At 35.1% G+C, this 17,972-nt stretch overlaps 1 protein-coding gene across 18 annotated transcripts in view; it reads right to left on the bottom strand.

Annotated features, from left to right (window-relative positions):
- Positions 1-1,138: 1,138 nt before the first annotated feature.
- The window catches only part of ZC3H13 (zinc finger CCCH-type containing 13), a 97,584-nt gene continuing 80,750 nt past the window's right edge, over positions 1,139-17,972 (bottom strand). For 16 of the 18 annotated variants that reach the window (XM_077974321.1, XM_015121030.3, XM_015121034.3 and 13 more), the window contains 7 exons: positions 16,068-16,171; positions 14,449-15,672; positions 13,210-13,734; positions 10,667-10,819; positions 9,230-9,430; positions 4,701-4,864; positions 1,139-2,508 (listed from right to left, as the gene is read on the bottom strand). In XM_077974321.1, the coding sequence (XP_077830447.1) occupies positions 2,338-2,508; positions 4,701-4,864; positions 9,230-9,430; positions 10,667-10,819; positions 13,210-13,734; positions 14,449-15,672; positions 16,068-16,171 (2,542 nt within the window). In that variant the 3' untranslated portion in view covers positions 1,139-2,337. The remainder of the gene's footprint in view (positions 2,509-4,700; positions 4,865-9,229; positions 9,431-10,666; positions 10,820-13,209; positions 13,735-14,448; positions 15,673-16,067; positions 16,172-17,972) is intronic. The other 2 variants (XM_015121036.3, XM_015121031.3) reach the window with 1 other exon arrangement.

The following is a 17,972-nucleotide window of genomic DNA, read 5'->3' on the forward strand; positions in this document are numbered from 1 at the left end:
CTGCAATTACTGGTCAGAGTGAAGTGAAGTGACAGGTCAGATTTTTTAGCATATCAAGTTACTACTTAGGTATGCTTACAAAACTTTCTTATATAAAGTTGGGTATTGTTAGTAGACCCTTTACTAAATCGTGAGGATAGCTACCAAAAAAATCAAACAGCTAATTATGTGTTAACTCTCATTTATTTTGGATTGCAGACATACTCTTGCCCTTTATCTATCTAGACAATTCCTTATTACCAGCAGCTGGAATCCAATTGTGCAATTATGGCAACTGGACAGACTTGAGCCATCAGTTATGAGATAGATGACCTTTTAACTGTACTAGCAAACAATTTATAGACTGGGAGACTGTTTTTTGGGAATACTAGTTTAACTGAGACTTTAATTATGGTCCAAGAGCTTTTATGAGAAATTCAATTAAAAATTTTGCTTTATAAAAATTTTACAGGTGTATGTTACTAATACTGAGAATGGCTGAATTAAAAGAAAATGAGACTGAACAGTACATTTCCACTGGAAACACAAAGCTCTGAATGCTGTGACTGAGTGAACAAAGGAATAGTTCTAAATTTTCTTTTGCAACATAACAAAGATTTCAAACTGAAAGACAACATGTTTAACTGAATGACAGATTTAACTACATAGTTTTCATTCTATAAATAAATAGCTTGTGAAATATCCCTGAAGTCAGTGGACAAATGGGGAAACCATTATTTTTGTCATATTCTACAATTCTGAGAACTAGGATTAGAAATTCTAGGACTTTAAATCTTTGTGCTATAGAGAACAGTATTATCCACTAAAATCAGGAAGTGGCTTCCTAAATAGTATTCATTCTCTGAGGTCATACTTTTTTTTTTTTTAATTCAAAACACTTAGTAAAGGAAAAGGACACAAGGAAATTCTGATTAAAGTTTTCTCCTGCTCTGTGTGCAATTATGCATGCTTTCAAAGTCATTTGCAAGTAAGACCATTTCCTTTGGCGGCTATCTTGTATAAATTAACTTTACAACATATGTTTCTTGAACAGAAACTCTGCACCACCGTCATTATGTTACCTATAGAGACAAAACTACTAACACAAGTAATATAGGCTTACAATTATAACAAAAACCTGTGAGAGGGCATGATAAAATTAAATTTTGATTGCCTTCTTTTATTATTATCACTGCTACTGTCTGCTCACAAATTCTGTGGCCAGAGTCCATTTCAAATCCTTCTAAGAGTCCACTTCATAAGTTAAACATATACATACAGAACAAAGCAGGTATACTGTAATTTTGAAAAGTAAATCTGTTTTACATAGTACAGCTGGAGGCAGTTTAATATAATCAAAAGTTATAGCTCTAAAAAATATGACAGTACAATATTAAACCTCAGGTTATGTTAGGTTTGTTAACTCTTGGTTTGCTTTGAGTAATTTTTTTCTTCAAAAGTCACATTCCAAGAAGATGCCTTAAGTATCAACAAGCTACATTTGAAGTACATCAACTCTGTTTAAAGCTATCCAACAATAAGGACACAAGCAGTAAAATATCTGAAGCATGAAACATGTAATGTTGATGACTGATGTTTTAGAACATCAGGAATAAGATTAATGAAGAGCAAAGTAAATCTAAAACAAGGAAAGGGAAGTTACATTTATTAAAAATAAAAATAGTACACAATCTCTGATAACAAAAAAAGCATTTAGAGTCAAAAGACATCCAACATACATTGTAACAATGCACACGTATTAATTAAAAAAAAGATCCATGAAATAATTTTTTAAAAACTTTCAAAAGGAAAAAAATATTTTGGCTTCCTTCTGCTAGAGATTCGCCTACAAACATACCATGTTAGCTAGACCAGCATTCCCTTTCACATGGTCTGTACACATACTCACATACTGTACACATACATGTGCTCACATACTGCACAATGTGAGCAATTACTTTGATGAACACATTGTTTTTGAATACAACTGTTGGTTCTGTATGGATGATCCAGACATAAATCCATGGTTCCATTTCACAAAAATATTCATAGGCTGGAAGAGCAGTGACAACCATTTCCCAAAATCTTCAGTTTTAACAAAAGGCGCAGCATAAACTACTAAATCTAGATGTTTTCACATTATTTTGCATGAGTGTCAAGGACTATGTAAAAATTAATGTAAAATCTTAAGTTAGCCAAAACGAGTGTCTCTAAAGATCAGAATTCTTCGCTCTTTTAGCACGGCTGATAAATCTTTTCTGCCTTTGTCACTAATGCTTGTCAAACCAAAAAACTTTGCAAAAGAATATGCACTGCTGAAGGAAGACAGTACCAAAAATACCATATTGAACTTCGGTCTTAAGACACACACAGTTCCTGCTGGATACTGGACTGTGAAAGTTTATTATCTTCAGTCTTTTCATTTCCTGGGGCATGGCAAGTAGTCTTCCGCTTAAATAACCGAAGACTCAATCGAAGTAATTCATTGTCTACCATTGGGGCATTCGTGTAAGCTTGTTTTATGGTGCCCTATTTGAAGAAAACAAAAACAAACTTTAAAAAAGATGTACATTATTAGTTGACAATAGGAAAGATTAACCTCTACCCAAAATATCAAAGTTATAAGAGTATTTCATTTTGGATATTAAATTAAATCAGCTTTATTGGATTTCAAAGCAAAATCAGAAAATGTGTTTGGGCTCAATGAATCTTTGAAAACAAACTTTTAGAGGGCACCTAGTTTAACCCCTTGCTTAAAGTAGGATCCTCTCAACAATTTCTGACAGGTAATCAACCAGTTTTTACAACATCATTTCCAATGACAAAACAAACAAAAAACACACTGCACATTCTGCTGTTGAATGGCACTATTTCTTCCATGTGATGAAATGAAAGCTCTTCTATGGTGCTACACTGTAATTCAATCTTACCTCTACTTGACAATCCTTCCGTTCTACGAAGATAAGTGTCATGAGTTCCTTCCTCACATAGTTTTTCCTTCTGTAAGCCCAACATTCTATTCTATACTCCTTACCAATCTTTCAATGTCCCATAAAAAGTGAGCTCGAGAACTGAATAAATCCTTTAGAAGACAGCTAATCATGCAGTATGCTGAAGAACTACTACCTCCCTTATACTAAAATGTGTATCTATATTATTGTGACTTAAAGTTACATTAGCATTTTTTGGAAAGTTATTGTCACAGAGAAGGGACCAGGGAATGTTACAAAATACGAAACAAAGAAAAGTGCATACTGAAATCAGAGGGCAAAGGGGAATGACTGTAGTGATTCTGTCAAAAGTAATCTTGAACCAGACCTTTAAGTGAGGAAAACTTGATTATATAGTCAAGACGTGTTTTAAAAATCGCCTGTTCCTCATATTTGTTTCCATTTTAATCTTTGGAGATAAACTCATTCTTCTGTTTTTTAAAAATTGAATCCCGCCTACCCACTGCCCTAAATCTGAGTATTTTTCTTTAATGAAACTTCTCTTTAGGAAAGTTACATAGTCAAAGATAATTCTGTTTTCCTAACTGCCTCTAAGTAAAAAGCTAGTGAAGTTAACCATTTTGTCATTACTCTAAACTTTCTAAGCAAAGAATCACACCAACTCTCTTTTTGTCATCCAGGTTGAGTATTCCTCAACTTAAATGCTTTGGACCAGAAATGTTTCAGATTTTGAAATTCTTTTGAATTCTGGAATATTTGTATTACATTTATGTACCCAGTTGAGCATCCCTATCTAAGAATCCAAAATCTGAAATGCTCCAAAGAGCATTTCCTTTGAAGGTCACGTTGATCCTCAGAAAGTTTCAGATTAGGGATACTCAGTCTGTACTACCTATGCCCACTCATCCACTACCCCAGATACAAATCCCAGTTTGTTTTTTTTTTTTGAGGCGGAGTCTTGCTCTGTTGCCAGGCTGGAGTGCAGTGGCGTGATCTCAGCTCACTGCAAGCTCCGCCTCCCGGGTTCACGCCATTCTCCTGCCTCAGCCTCCCAAGTAGCTGCGACTACAGGCACCCGCCACCATGTCTGACTAATTTTTTGTATTTTTAGTGGAGACAGGGTTTCACCGTGTTAGCCAAGATGGTCTCGATCTCCTGATCTCGTGATCTGCCTGCCTTGGCCTCCCAAAGTGCTGGGATTACAGGCGTGAGTCACTGCGCCCGGCCAAAAATCCCAGTTTCTTAGCTTCAAAGAGTCTAAAATGTTTTCATCTTGGGTTTACCAGATTTCATTAACAGATCTCTTCCAAATCTAATTTCTATTTCTTTTACTTCTCAATCTCTTTATTCCTCTCAAATACTTATATAGGGTCACTTTACTTCCCTTTCTTCCAACTTTGTACATTCTCATAAATACTACTCTCATAAATATCCTCACCGCTCTAAGAAATTTTTTTCCTTGAGTTTCAATTTAAATAAATTTTTGTAATATGTTTGCTTGTTGAAAACTTTTCACAAAAAACGTTTAACAGAAATAGAATATCTTAAACTTTATTAAAACAAATATTCATTAATACTATTGAAGTAAAATAAAGTGTATTATACTTTTTAATGGCATGCTTCCTTTTACATGTGTAAAAGATTAGGAAACTAAACTCATAAAAACATAGGATTGCAATCTCAATTTAAAACAACCAAATGAAAAATAAAACAACCAAATGAAAAATTCGCACTATTCACTTTGTATTTTTTCCAAGGAAATAACAGTACCTTCTCATTTTTAACAAGCTGCTTTCGAATTGCAGAATCCCGTCTGAAGCATAACGCCTTACAACATGGCCCAAGATTACTAAGAAGACTTGCTCTTTCTTCTTTTCGTAGTAATGCGGCCATATTGAGAGCCCCCAATTCATGTTCAAAGAGATTGTCTGCGTCTTTCAAAAAAAAATAAACATGCATTAAGTTTTACTAAAATAGAAAAGGGTTACCCACTACTTAACTGAATATTCTACAAATTCTATACTTTATTAAAGTTAGCAACATTGGTGAAAATTATTTCATATTAAAGGCAATATATTCTCTGTGAAGCACCTTCAATATGTAGTTATGTTGGTAGTCTCAAACAAGAATAAATATTCTGATAGCCACTTTAAATTTACTTAAAATATAAGAAAAGCAGACTGTAGATCTCGAGGTAGAGCCCAGGGAATTTTTTTTAATTTTTTAAAATTTATTTATTTATTTATTTTTTGAGGCAAAGTATCTCTCTGTTGCCCAGGCTGGAGTACAATGGCACAATCTCGGCTCACTGAAACCTCCGCCTCCTGGGTTCAAGCGATTCTCCTGCCTCAGCTTCCCGAGTAGCTGGGATTACAGGCATACACCACCACGCCTGGCTAATTTTTTTATTTTTTATTTTTAGTGAGATGGGGTTTTACCATATTGGCCAGGCTGGTCTTGAACTGACCTCAAGTGATCTGCCTGCCTTGGCCTCCCAAAGTGCTGGGATTGCAGGCATGAACCACTGCCCCCAGCACCAGGGAATTTATTTAAAGAATGTTTTTAAAGGATGTTTTAAAGAGACGTTCAAGAATCACTGAACTCTAATTCAGTATACTGCTTACCATCAACTACTATTTAGAGTTCTAGATTTCAAGACTTTATTATAGCAAGATTCAAATGTTATAACAATATTCAAGTCTGTGACCTCTAAAAAAAATAGTTAAGAAAGTGATTAAGTGTTAGTCAGACAACCTGCAAATTTTGTCCTAGATTTGGTCACCATAAAAACTTAGGACAATATATTAAATAAAATCACTTAGTTTTAAGTCACAACATGCAAGGTAGGGGAGAAAACACTGAACATACAAAAAAAAAAAAAAAAAAAAAAAACCCAGAAGAAGAATTAAGGAAAGATATAATAAAATATAAAGAGGTTGGGTTAAAAATAGACACAAAGGAAATCAAAATAACAGAACAGGACCAGTCAGTAATCCAAATAAGTAAGAGTTGGCCAAGAGTACGAAAGACAGCAGGTATTGCCTCTATTCATACAACACGATCAAGCAGGTTACTTTTAGAACCCACAAAGAAAAGCAGTAGACACTTGGGTAAAAACAAAAGACACATTTTACTGAGAACAAAATGGAGCTGCATTACATAGCTGATTTCAATTTTCTGGGCTGCAAAGTGTAAGTATTGAGATTAGATAATTAACAAGAAACCAGTCTTATGTAATACACCTAGTCAATAGGTATGTAACCTAAGAAAGGTGTAAATAAATAGAAAAGCTCGAAACTAGTTCTCAAACACTGGAGTCTATCAGGACCAGCTGAGGAGCTGTTTTAAAAACATTTCCTAGGCTCTACCACCAGATTTGCAGAATGAGAATCACCATAGTTGGACTAGAATACCTTAAGGGAAAAAAGGGGCAGTTTTTCAGATGATTCAGAAATACCAATGTTTGTACCAACCAATCATATAGTCATATATGCACATGACTAAAAACAAAAACGAAAACATTAAGTACCATTCCACTACAGATATAATATAAAAGAAATGCACTGAGCCTACACCCTTCCTTGAAAATTGTTCATTAGCACACATTTCTGTTTATTGGGATCCTTATTTTTGGCTTTCAAAATAGATTACAAAACACACACCTGCAAACCTCCTCAGGGAGTATATAACATGGCTAAATTTCTAGTCTCTTCATAGTTGTGAACTGAGCAGCACCAAATTACTCAAGAAACAGACTAAATGCATTCTTAACAGTTTAGCTCAAAAGAACTTAACCAACAGAGAGTAGAAGATTAATAGAGGCTGGGAAGGGTAGTAGGGGTGGGAAGTTGGGGGGATGGTTAATGGGTCAAAAAAAAAAAAAGAATGAATAAGACTTAGTATTTGATAATACAACAGGGTGACTATAACACCCTGTTGTAAAAACTGTTATTGTCAATAACAATTTAATTGTACATTTAAAAATAACTAAAAGAGTAACTGGATTGTCTGTAACACAAAGGATAAATGCTTGAGGGAACAAATACTCAATTTTCCATGACATGATTATTAACACATTGCATGGCTGTATCAAAGTATCTCATGTACCCTACAAAGATATACACACCTACTATGTACCCATAAAAATTAAAAATTAAAAATAGAACTTAACCTTAGTGCAATTAGAAAACTTAGACAAAAGCAATTTCAATTTCAGTACACTTGTAAGTTTTCTGCTTTAAGCTTTAGTTGTTTCTTTTAAAAATTATATGTGAAGTATGATTATGTTTTCTTTCATGTTGGTACACTTGAATAGACCAAATGGAATAGAAAAATCATTATCAGTTATTTCATAAATATTTACTGAATACCTACTATGTATGTCAGGCACTTTTCTGGGCAATAGCAGAAAATATAGATAGATAATTAGACCCTGGATACGGCAGCAAACAAGACAAAGTCTTTAATCAAGATTCAGTTCTCTAATATAACCACCATAGCAGCAAAAAATAGAAGAGGTCTGATTGTCAAGCCACATCACCCCACCCTTTACAGTGTATATTTTCCTTGTTTAGGTTAAGTCATCATTAAGTAAGGGCCGAACTGTATTTCATGGGTAGCAAAATCAAACCAGATTTTAACTTGAAATGCCACTAGCAAAAGTCACAGCAACAAATATCTTTAGAGGTGGGTAAGATTTCAGGGGTTTTATTCCATCACTTTACAAATTAAATTGGGGCTCACAGGAGTTACTTGCTTAAGGTCACAGAACCAACCAAACAAGACAAACAGAGTAGGGCAAGAACTAAGTCTTGGGTCATTTTTCGGTTAATACACGTTCACAATTATAATTTATATGTATTTTGTACATGTATACTCTAGGTTTACTGGGCTATATTAAAATAAAAAAATTTACTGCCTATGCTAATAGATGAAAGGAAGGGCATGAATTCATAAAACTCGTAACACAATTTTTTTTGATAAAATTTAATACTAACTAAACAAGACAAACAGAGTAGGGCAAGAACTAAGTCTTGGGTCATTTTTCGGTTAATACACGTTCACAATTATAATTTATATGTATTTTGTACATGTATACTCTAGGTTTACTGGGCTATATTAAAATAAAAAAATTTACTGCCTATGCTAATAGATGAAAGGAAGGGCATGAATTCATAAAACTCGTAACACAATTTTTTTTGATAAAATTTAATACTAACTAAACTTTTACGCCCAGGGACATGATATAAAATTGTTAATGTTGTTGCTTTTACCTTTTACCCTTTTTCCTTCTTTTTACCATCTGCTCGTCCCTCCCCATTAATAAACTATTAGTAAGTTGCAAAATAAACTAAGGTAGGTACTAGATGAGACAGAGACTGCAAAAACCAAAACGAAACAACCCCCACCACCAGAATCCATAAGCTAGATAATCTGGAATAACTGAAAATTGTTGCAGTAAGGTCAAAAATCAGTATGATATTTTCAAAGTAGCAGTTAATATTTATTGGGTATTACTATATGCCAGGAACTGTTCTAAGTGTTTTGCCTGTAATAACCGATTTGCTCCTAATGACCATAGGAAGTTGGTGGTATGATTATTCCTAACTTACAGATGATGACACTAACACACAGATTAAGTAATAGCTAGTAAGTGGTGTGCCTACCGAAATCCAGATCATCCAGCCTTACAAACCAAGCTCTTAACCACTTTGTTAAAGACTCAACCTACACACCTGCATTTGGGTAGGTGTCTAGGGGGAAAGGGCTGCCAAAATACCCAATTTCTTTAGACATGAAAAATATGTAGTCTTTTTTCCTGGCTCTATTTCATTTAGCCAAGGGCAAACCACTGAGCACTTTGATATTGTAATTTATTGGTTATTTATTTTATTTTATTTTGAGACAGGGTCTTGCTCTGTCACTTAGGTTGGAGTGTGGTGGCTCAATCATGGCTCACTGCAGCCTCAATTTCCTGGGCTGGAGCATTCCTGCTGCCTCAACCTCCCTAAGCAGCTGTGACTACAGACATGCTACACCACGCCTGGCCTGTTAATAAGTAATTTTAATACAAAAAGTTCATTGTACTCTTTTTCCAACTTTTCTGTGGGATAACTCTTCTCAAAATAAATTTTAAAGAGAAACTTTGACCATGAGGGTTAAATAATGACTATAAATGATTTCTCAAAAAATAGTTTCTATACAGTGTTAAGTGCTACATTAGAACAGATCACAATCCTCTTTAGATGGCACCTTAAATGGTTAACAGACAGCATATAGTTAAAGTAAAATGAAACTACCTTTCGGTTTTTCTAGAAGTCTCTGACATGTTTCTTTGACTTTGGCAAAGAGTTCAGAACCTGCCAACTTTTTAGAAATCCCAACTCTTAGCATAACAGCTCCAGGTGTGAATTTTAAGAGTGCAGCCCCAGGCTCTCGTGGTTCTTTTGGATGCTTTGGCATAAGACCAGACCAATCCACATCTATCACATCTAAGGGATCTGTAAAAAGTTAAAAAGTAAGATTTGTTTTACACCAAGAAATAGCAGTCTTGTTATCTACATAGAAATTTATATAAATCAAGGAAAACACAGAAAACATTAAATGAAAAGTACTTTAAACCAAAAATGTCCTATTCTTAAAATAAAAGCCTTCCCATATAATATTCAGAATCTAAGGACTCTGACAAATAAAAAACCTTCCCACCAAAAGAAAACAGGTGACCCAACCCACCCAAACGAGTAACTCATTTTAACTCTATGGGAGATCCCCAATGAAAGAACTCTATTGACTTCACTCAGATTAGGTCTAATCTTTTGAAACTTGGTACCAGAATCCTTTTAAGGGTTAAATCTAGGAGTACATGTGTTTGCAGTGTGAGTACACATTTTAATTTTTAAAAACAACTATTTCATTATGAAATCTCTTTAAGAGTCAGAGTGTGACTATTATTAACACTGAGAGCAAATAATCCATCCACTGAGAAGGAACAGTTGAAGAAATAATGTTCTACTTAGAAATACCTAACACCAGAAAATAACAAAGATAACAATCATACATACCTTCTACATCAGTAGAAAAAATTGCAAAACATAAGAGCAAATTAAAATAAAAATTTCATATTTTATATAATCAAAGAAAAGATCCTCACTGTGATTTAAAAAAACTGTTAGTAACGATCAGAAGCTAATTGGAATGATTCAAGAGGAATGTTAAGGGATGTTGCTTCATTGCATAATCATTAGAGTGAGTTCTGGTAACACGCAAAGTACTGTGAGTCAAAATAATTACCAAATTTAGAAAATTGATAGAGGTATATAGTGTTCAAATACAATTTCAACTACTGTAAATTTTTGACAGGTTGTTTAAAAAGTTGGCTTATGTCACCACAGTTGTGAAGCTTTGTACCATATACCTACCATGTAGAAAGAACATTGCTAGACAATCAGTATTTGCTTAGATTCCAAGTCATATAATATGATTCTTAAATTCTGGAAAATAAACTTTAGAATTTTGCTATTTTAAATGAGGGCCTTTGTAATTCACAGACAATGCCTACTTAAAAATAAGCAGGCATATGGGCTGTAATTTTCATTTTATTGGCCTTTCAACCTTAAGTAAAATATAAAGGGAAAAATTATAAGTGCCCTAGGTCAATTTTTACAGAGTAGAAGGTAAGAATACTCTAATACCATATAACAGGTAACTTTCATGTTTAACCACCTCTGCAAAGTTACCTGGCATCTTCTCCTCATCCTGTTGGTCCTCCCTCTTTTCTGCATCACCTGCCAGAATTTCATCTAGTTCATCATCACTGATTGGCTCGTATCCTTCTCCAGCACCAGAGCCTAATGAATGTGTATCATCTAACTTGGACTCGTCATCTCCTGCTAAATAGACAAATTAATTTCAGATCAAAGGCAATGTTAAAGGGAGGGGATGACTAAATCAAACCAAAAGGTAGAGGGTACACACAATATAACAATGCGAAAAACATCTTTTTCATCAGAAAACTACATCTCTTAATTATTCAAATACTTGACAATATCAAAAGAAAACATAAATAAAATTTAATTAGGTAAATTCAATTTTAACAGCAAGAATACAATCTGGACAGCAATTATCACAACAGGTTATAAGATCACAATTATGACAAATAAAAGCTACTACTAACATACTAATGTTGATTGTGTGTTGTGTTAATTTTTGATAATTTAAAACTTTAAAACTCAGACAAATCTAACTTCAAAAGATTTTGAAGTTACATTTTCAAATTTTCACAATTTATCTAAAGTAATTTAAAAACTTGCAAACTTATTTCAAAAATTTACTTAAAGCTTAAATCTTAGTTCATATTATTTAGCTCATTATATAAACTTTACAGCAGTGAGGTAAAAATACAAGAAGTGCCATTAATTCTCTCTCTACATCTCAATTCCTCCTCCCTATCTCAATGATCTTATTCACTGACGAACACAATTTTTAGAAGAATGCTTTAATACAATTAAAAATAACTTTGTGAGTACCACTAGTGTATGTTTTTTTTTTTTTATTTTACCAACTTTTTTCAACCACCTATGCTAAACTTTGTCTCTTGGTGAGTTAGTTGTGAACTTAATCCTAAAATTACAGAATACACTTAACGTTTATAATCACTAGCTAACCATACATTTCACTGAATCTACAATACTAAGTTTCAAAATGTAACCGTATGCTTTATGGGTATGAATTTGCAGCAAATAAAATATAAGAAGTTATAAGACATTTCTAGTCATTCTAGTGATTTTCCATGTTATCAAATTCTATAGTAATCTCCCCATATCCTCACTAAGTCACTTCTAAGGTAACCAATTTTAGTAACTTCGTCATATAAACATACATCTAAACATAAAGGCACATAATAGGATTTTTCATTTTTCAAGGTGATCCAACTCATTTTCCTACTTTAAGTGAGTAAAAACTTTACGTCACATAGCAAGGGATTCAGTTATACATTTCTATGCTATATTGTCTGTGATCATAACTAGCAAATTATATATTTTAGAGATGAGGGATACTGACTTTAATCACAGAGAGCTGATAATGATTAATTCAATTATATTCAATTATATCCCAGGGTTGTACCATGCTTCATGATTTGATGCTATTTATACTCAAAATTGAGATGAAAATGTAATATGAAGAGATGAATCTGAAACAGTAAGTGCCTCGAGCAGAGAAGGCTTCATCGAGAAAATAATGTATAAATTGGGACTTGAAGTTTGAGTAAGAAAGATGAGATAAAAGAAAAAGGTCTATCAGGCAATGGTATGAGTGGTACAAAGAAGGGCAGAGAATGGAAAGGCACAAGTCAGCTTGTCTAGTAAATGGGGGCTGAAGGGTAAAGAGTAGAAGCATGGAGAGTGAGGTTTCACACAGCTGGGGCTGGCTCTGAGTGGGCCAAAAGGTTGACATGGACTTAGCGTTCCTATTCTAGGACTGGGGAGTACCAGTGGGATTCTAGTCAATCCGGCATTAAATACAGTTTCAGGTAGTGTTATTGTTTTTTTTTTTTTTTTTGAGGCGGAGTCTCGCTCTGTCGCCCAGGCTGGAGTGCAGTGGCCGGATCTCAGCTCACTGCAAGCTCCGCCTCCCGGGTTTACGCCATTCTCCTGCCTCAGCCTCCCGAGTAGCTGGGACTACAGGCGCCCGCCACCTTGCCCGGCTAGTTTTTTTTTGTATTTTTTAGTAGAGACGGGGTTTCACCGTGTTAGCCAGGATGGTCTCGATCTCCTGACCTCGTGATCCGCCCGTCTCGGCCTCCCAAAGTGCTGGGATTACAGGCTTGAGCCACGGCGCCCGGCCGTGTTATTGTTTTATATATTTGTTCTAAACTGCCCTAGAAAATAGGGATTCACTAATAATTATCTGAATCCCTCTCTGAACTAAGAAGTCATTTCAATTTTTGTAATCTTATTTTTTTAACATCTAAGAAAAGGATGTGATGGTTATTCTTCAACATCTATACGCACTGCATCTAAACAATCTTTTATTTCATTTAGGTTTATGTGAACCAAATCTGCCTTAATGGTAGTAGAGGGGACCACATTAAAAAAAATATATATATATATATGTCTGTATCTCATAGGCCTTTTCCTTCTGATATCTACTTCCCCTATAAAAGAATGGAGAATGAAGTCAATGTGCCTATTAGTGGATGCCCTTTCAAAAGAAAATAGTTGTTTCCCATGAAATCTGAAAAGAAAGAAAGCAGTATCACCGAAAAAGAGGTAGCACTCACCTTCCAGACTCTCAGTTCTCTCGGATTTATTTATGTCTTCAAATCCCTGCACAGATCCCAGATCTTTATCCATTCTCTCTTTATCCACGGCTACAGAGTCTCGCGAAGTGCTTTCTAGATCCCTTTCATGTTCACCTTCCAGTTTTGCTTCACAGCGTTTCACAGACTCTATTTGAGAACTCTCAAAAGTTCTGTCTCTGTCTCTGTCCCTGTCCCTTTCAACAGAATCAGAAATTAGTCTCTCTCTTTCCCTATCCAAGTCTCTCCTTTTGTCTCTTTCTCTCTCTCGTTCTCGTTCTCGCAATCTATCTCGATCCCTGTTGCGTGGCCAATCTTTATCAGCATCTCGGTCCCATTCTCTCTGCCTTGTATCTCTCCTCTCTCTCTCGCGCTCTCTATCGTGTTCATATCGATCTCGCTCTTGAAGCCTGTCTCTGCTATCAAATGACCCAGATCTTGAATGGACCTGTCGATCTGACTCTGGAGAACTTCTTCTTGAACTATGGCTTCTTGAATCCTGGCGATCTAAAATAAATATACCATGTACAAAGAGTTATTAGCACACAATAAAATAGAAACAAAATGCTTCATTTCAGGATCCTTTAAAACATAATTTACCTTTTTCCATATTCTATATAATTTTCTATATTCCATATTATCTCTATATGTTCTACATATTTCTATATTCTACATATATATTTCTCTATATAAATATCCATATAAGTCATTCTAAGAAAAATTCCTCTCTCAAAGTTCTAATAAATTTAAAAAAAGTTTCCTTGTCTATTTCCACTATAACCATAAAATATCTTCCAAGAAGTACATAAAATGATTAAGCATTAATAGAACTAATCACTCCATTATTTGATCTCTTCCTACTCCCCTATCTTATTTTCTGTGGTCAAAAGAGGCAGCCTTGACTGCATGAAGAATAGCAGGAAGGTTAAAATCATACGCACTGATAAGGGACTTGAACACATAAACCCTTCCACCAAGACATACTACTAAAATTCTGATACTAAACTGATTAACACTATTGTATGTATTTCTATTATAATGTTGGTATTAATGTGATAACAGGTAACATTTCGATGGGGCAGCTAAGCTTTTCTTTAAAAAGTTCCATAAAATTTAAGGCAACATGTAAAGTAACCAATTTAGCATTACTTTAGAATTAAAATATGTATAAAATATACTAACCTATGAAACAGTGACTAGATCATAATTCAATCTTATTACCTGAAGAAGTACTTCGACTGGGTTCTCCACGCTTTAACTGATCAATCCTAGATTTTCTCTCTCCTGTGATTTCCAGGCTTTTTGTTTTTTCTCTATCTCTTGAGCCACTGTGCAGTACTCTCTTTCGACCACTTTGGTCATCTCCACTTCGATGGGCAGAATCATTGGATGGGGAGCGAAGACGACCAGATGTGTGACTACGGTTACTTCGATTGCTCCCAAGGCTGCTGCTCCTCTTTTGATCCACAGGTTTGCGATGTGGTGCATCTTCTATAGTCACATGAGGTGTCTCTACTTTTTCCATTCGTGTTCTGTGGCATTTTCTGTGTGAGTCTTCATTGGCAAAAGTATTATTGGTGGTACTGGTGGGGGTGGCAGAGGTGGAAATGGTGATGGAAGATGTGCTGAAAGAGGTGGTGGCAGCAGCAGTAGTGGAAGCAAGAGTTGCAGGCGCAGTTGTAGCAGTGGCAGTAGCCACAGGCGGTGGAGGAGGAAGAAGAGAAGATAGAGGAGAAGGGGTACTACCAGGAGTAGCGGCGGTGGCACTATGCTCTGCTTCTGTCACCTCTGTACGGTCAGGCACATCCTCATCAGACCAGTCACTGAATGCTGTATCTTCTTTTTTCTGGGAGTCCTCTAGAATACCATTCTTACCATTGCACATTTCAACCAATTCCTCTTTAGTTGTTATAGGGGGAGTCCGTGGGCCTCTTTTCTTCTTACTTTGCTGGGCTGCTTCTTCATCAGAAATATCAGAATCACCTTTGGATTTTTTACGTTTTTTTTCAATGCTTTTCTTTTTCTGTCCTTTTTTTGGTGAAAATACTTGACCATCTTCAGACGTTGTCTCTATGTTAACCCTCTCTATTCCAATATCATCATCTTTCTTTTTCTTAATTGGTTTCTTTTGAATTTTTGCTTTCTTCTTGTTTTCATCATGAGCTCGATCAGATGTCTCTCGATCTTCAGACTGGTGGTGTCCTATAATGTCCTGTGCACGCATTCTTGAGCTTTCCAGGATTTCTGTCTGTTCTCTCTGTTTATCTACAGAAGAAACTTTCTCCTTGAGTTCCTGTTCTTCATAGCGCCTTGAACTCTCTTTCCTTTCTGGTTTACGATCTTCCTCTTTCCATCTACCCTGTCTGTCTTCTGTGAGGTGCGAGGGACTAAGAGAACGAGATTCTTGAGGTCGTACAACTTGGCTCAAGAGTCTGTGCTTTTCATCTATATAAAAGATAAAAGCAATCACACTCTCACCAGGTTAATAACCACTGCATGGTACAGATAAATTATAATAAGCCAATCTCTCCTCACACCTATAATCCTAGGACTTTGGGAGGCTGAGGCAGGTGGATCACGAGGTCAAGAGATCAAGATCATTTTAAAACTTTTAAAATGACAATAATTTTAGCCAAAATAAAAATATGGCTTTACTATAAACAGTAGAAAATGACAGTACTCTAACACACACTTTAGTCACAAAAGGAGATATTTAGAGACAGCAAAGCAAGACAACTTTTTAAAAATCTTAATTCATCAGTTCCTACTAGTATGAAAGGATGGTTTCATGGTTTCAAACGAATATGAATATAGAGAGAGAGAAAACAGAGTCTGCTTACTTTTATCATCTCCACTGTTGTAGGCATCACTGTCCGGAGAATGTTCACGCCGGCGCTTCGGGGACTGTCTAGGGCTGGGACTCCCTTCATTTCTATAGCGCTTCCTAAATTGGGCAAGCAAACACAACTTATAAAATTCTAGGGGGCAAAAAGAGATTTCTTTGTTTTTACTAGTATCTCTTTACTATAACTGGAACATATAATTGTAGAAAAGCAATATTGCCAGAGGTGTATCATACAAAGGATATTCAGTGCCTTTAATAAAAATTCTTTACTTCATTTGCTAAGAATTGTGAACTTAAAATACACGACATTTCTTCTTCTTCTTCATTATACATGTAGAATACTCAAGTGAAAATTGCCAGATTTAAATACTGCAAGGCGGTAACATGCAGCACAGAAATCAATATATTAATGTACCCTCTAATACAAACATTCAGCAATTTTGCATTCTTATGATACAAAAATGCCTTACGCTGCAGAGCTGAATGAGAAAACCTAATATTGGCTTTGAAGTAAAAAAGCTATGAGTTCAATTTACAACTACATTAGTTATTATGCAGCCTTTAGAAGGTTCCTTGAAGTCACTGAACTTTAGTTTCCTCATCTGAAAATGGGGGGGTGGGGCTGGGTGGGTGGGAAATGAGAGTCCATCTCATAAAACTGCAGTGAGGAATAAATTAGTTATGTCATAAACCCAGAGCCAGATATGTTGTGGGTATACTGTAAAATCAGTTCCTTTTCCCTTCTTAGTTGAGCTTTAAATGAGTAGCGTTTTATATCTCTTGGGTACTTATTCTAGTGTTTTCTGCCATTTTCATCAAAATTTGACTACCTGTTTTTTCATTAATATTGTTTGTTTATAAATACTATGGTCGAAAGTTAAGAAACATACTGTATACACGGACCAATGGAACAGAATAGAAAACTCAGAAATAAAGCCAAATGATCTTCAACAAACCATACAAGACGTAATGGGGAAAGGACACCCTATTTACTAAATGGTGGTGGGAAAACTGGCAAGTCACATGTAAAAGAATGAAACTGGATCTCTCTCACCTCAAACAAAAATCAGCTCAAGATGGATCAAAGACTTACATCTAAGACCTGAAACCATTAAAATTCTAGAAATTAACACTGGGAAAACTCTTTTGGACAATGGCCTAGGCAAAGACTTCATGACCAAGATTCTAAAAGCAAATGCAACGAAACCAAAAAGAAATAAATGGAACCTAATTAAACTAAAAAGCTTCTGCACAGCAAAATAAATAACAAAGAAAACCCATAGAATGGGAGAAAATACTTGCAAACTATGCATCCAATAAAGGACTAGTATCCAGAATCTATCAGAAAGTCAAACAAATCAGCAAGAAAAACATAAACAATCCCATCAAAAAGTGGACAAAGGACATAAATAGACATTTCTCAAAAGAAGACATACAAACAGCCAACAAACATATAAAAAAACGCTCAAAATCACTCATCCAGGGAAATACAAATTAAAACCACAATGAGATGCCACCTTACTTCTACAAAAATGGCCATTAAAAAGTAAAAAACAACAGTAAATGTTAGCATAGACATGATGAAAAGGGAATGCTTATTCACTGCTGGTGGAAATGTAAATAAGTACAACCTCTATGAAAAACAGTATAGAGATTCCTTAGAGAACTAAAAGGAGATGTTTGATCCAGATGTTTGTATCTACCCAAAGGACAAGAAGTCATCCTATGAAAAAAACACATGCACATGTATGTTTATAGCAGCAAAATTCACAACTGCAAAGATATAGAACCAACCTAAGTGCCCATTGGCCAATGAGTGGATAGAGAAAATGTGGTATATATACACCATGAAACCATGGAATATTACTTAGCCATAAAAAGCCATAAAAAAATGGAGTAT

Source organism: Macaca mulatta, chromosome 17, assembly GCF_049350105.2.
Source record: "Macaca mulatta isolate MMU2019108-1 chromosome 17, T2T-MMU8v2.0, whole genome shotgun sequence".
Lineage (NCBI taxonomy): Eukaryota > Metazoa > Chordata > Mammalia > Primates > Cercopithecidae > Macaca > Macaca mulatta.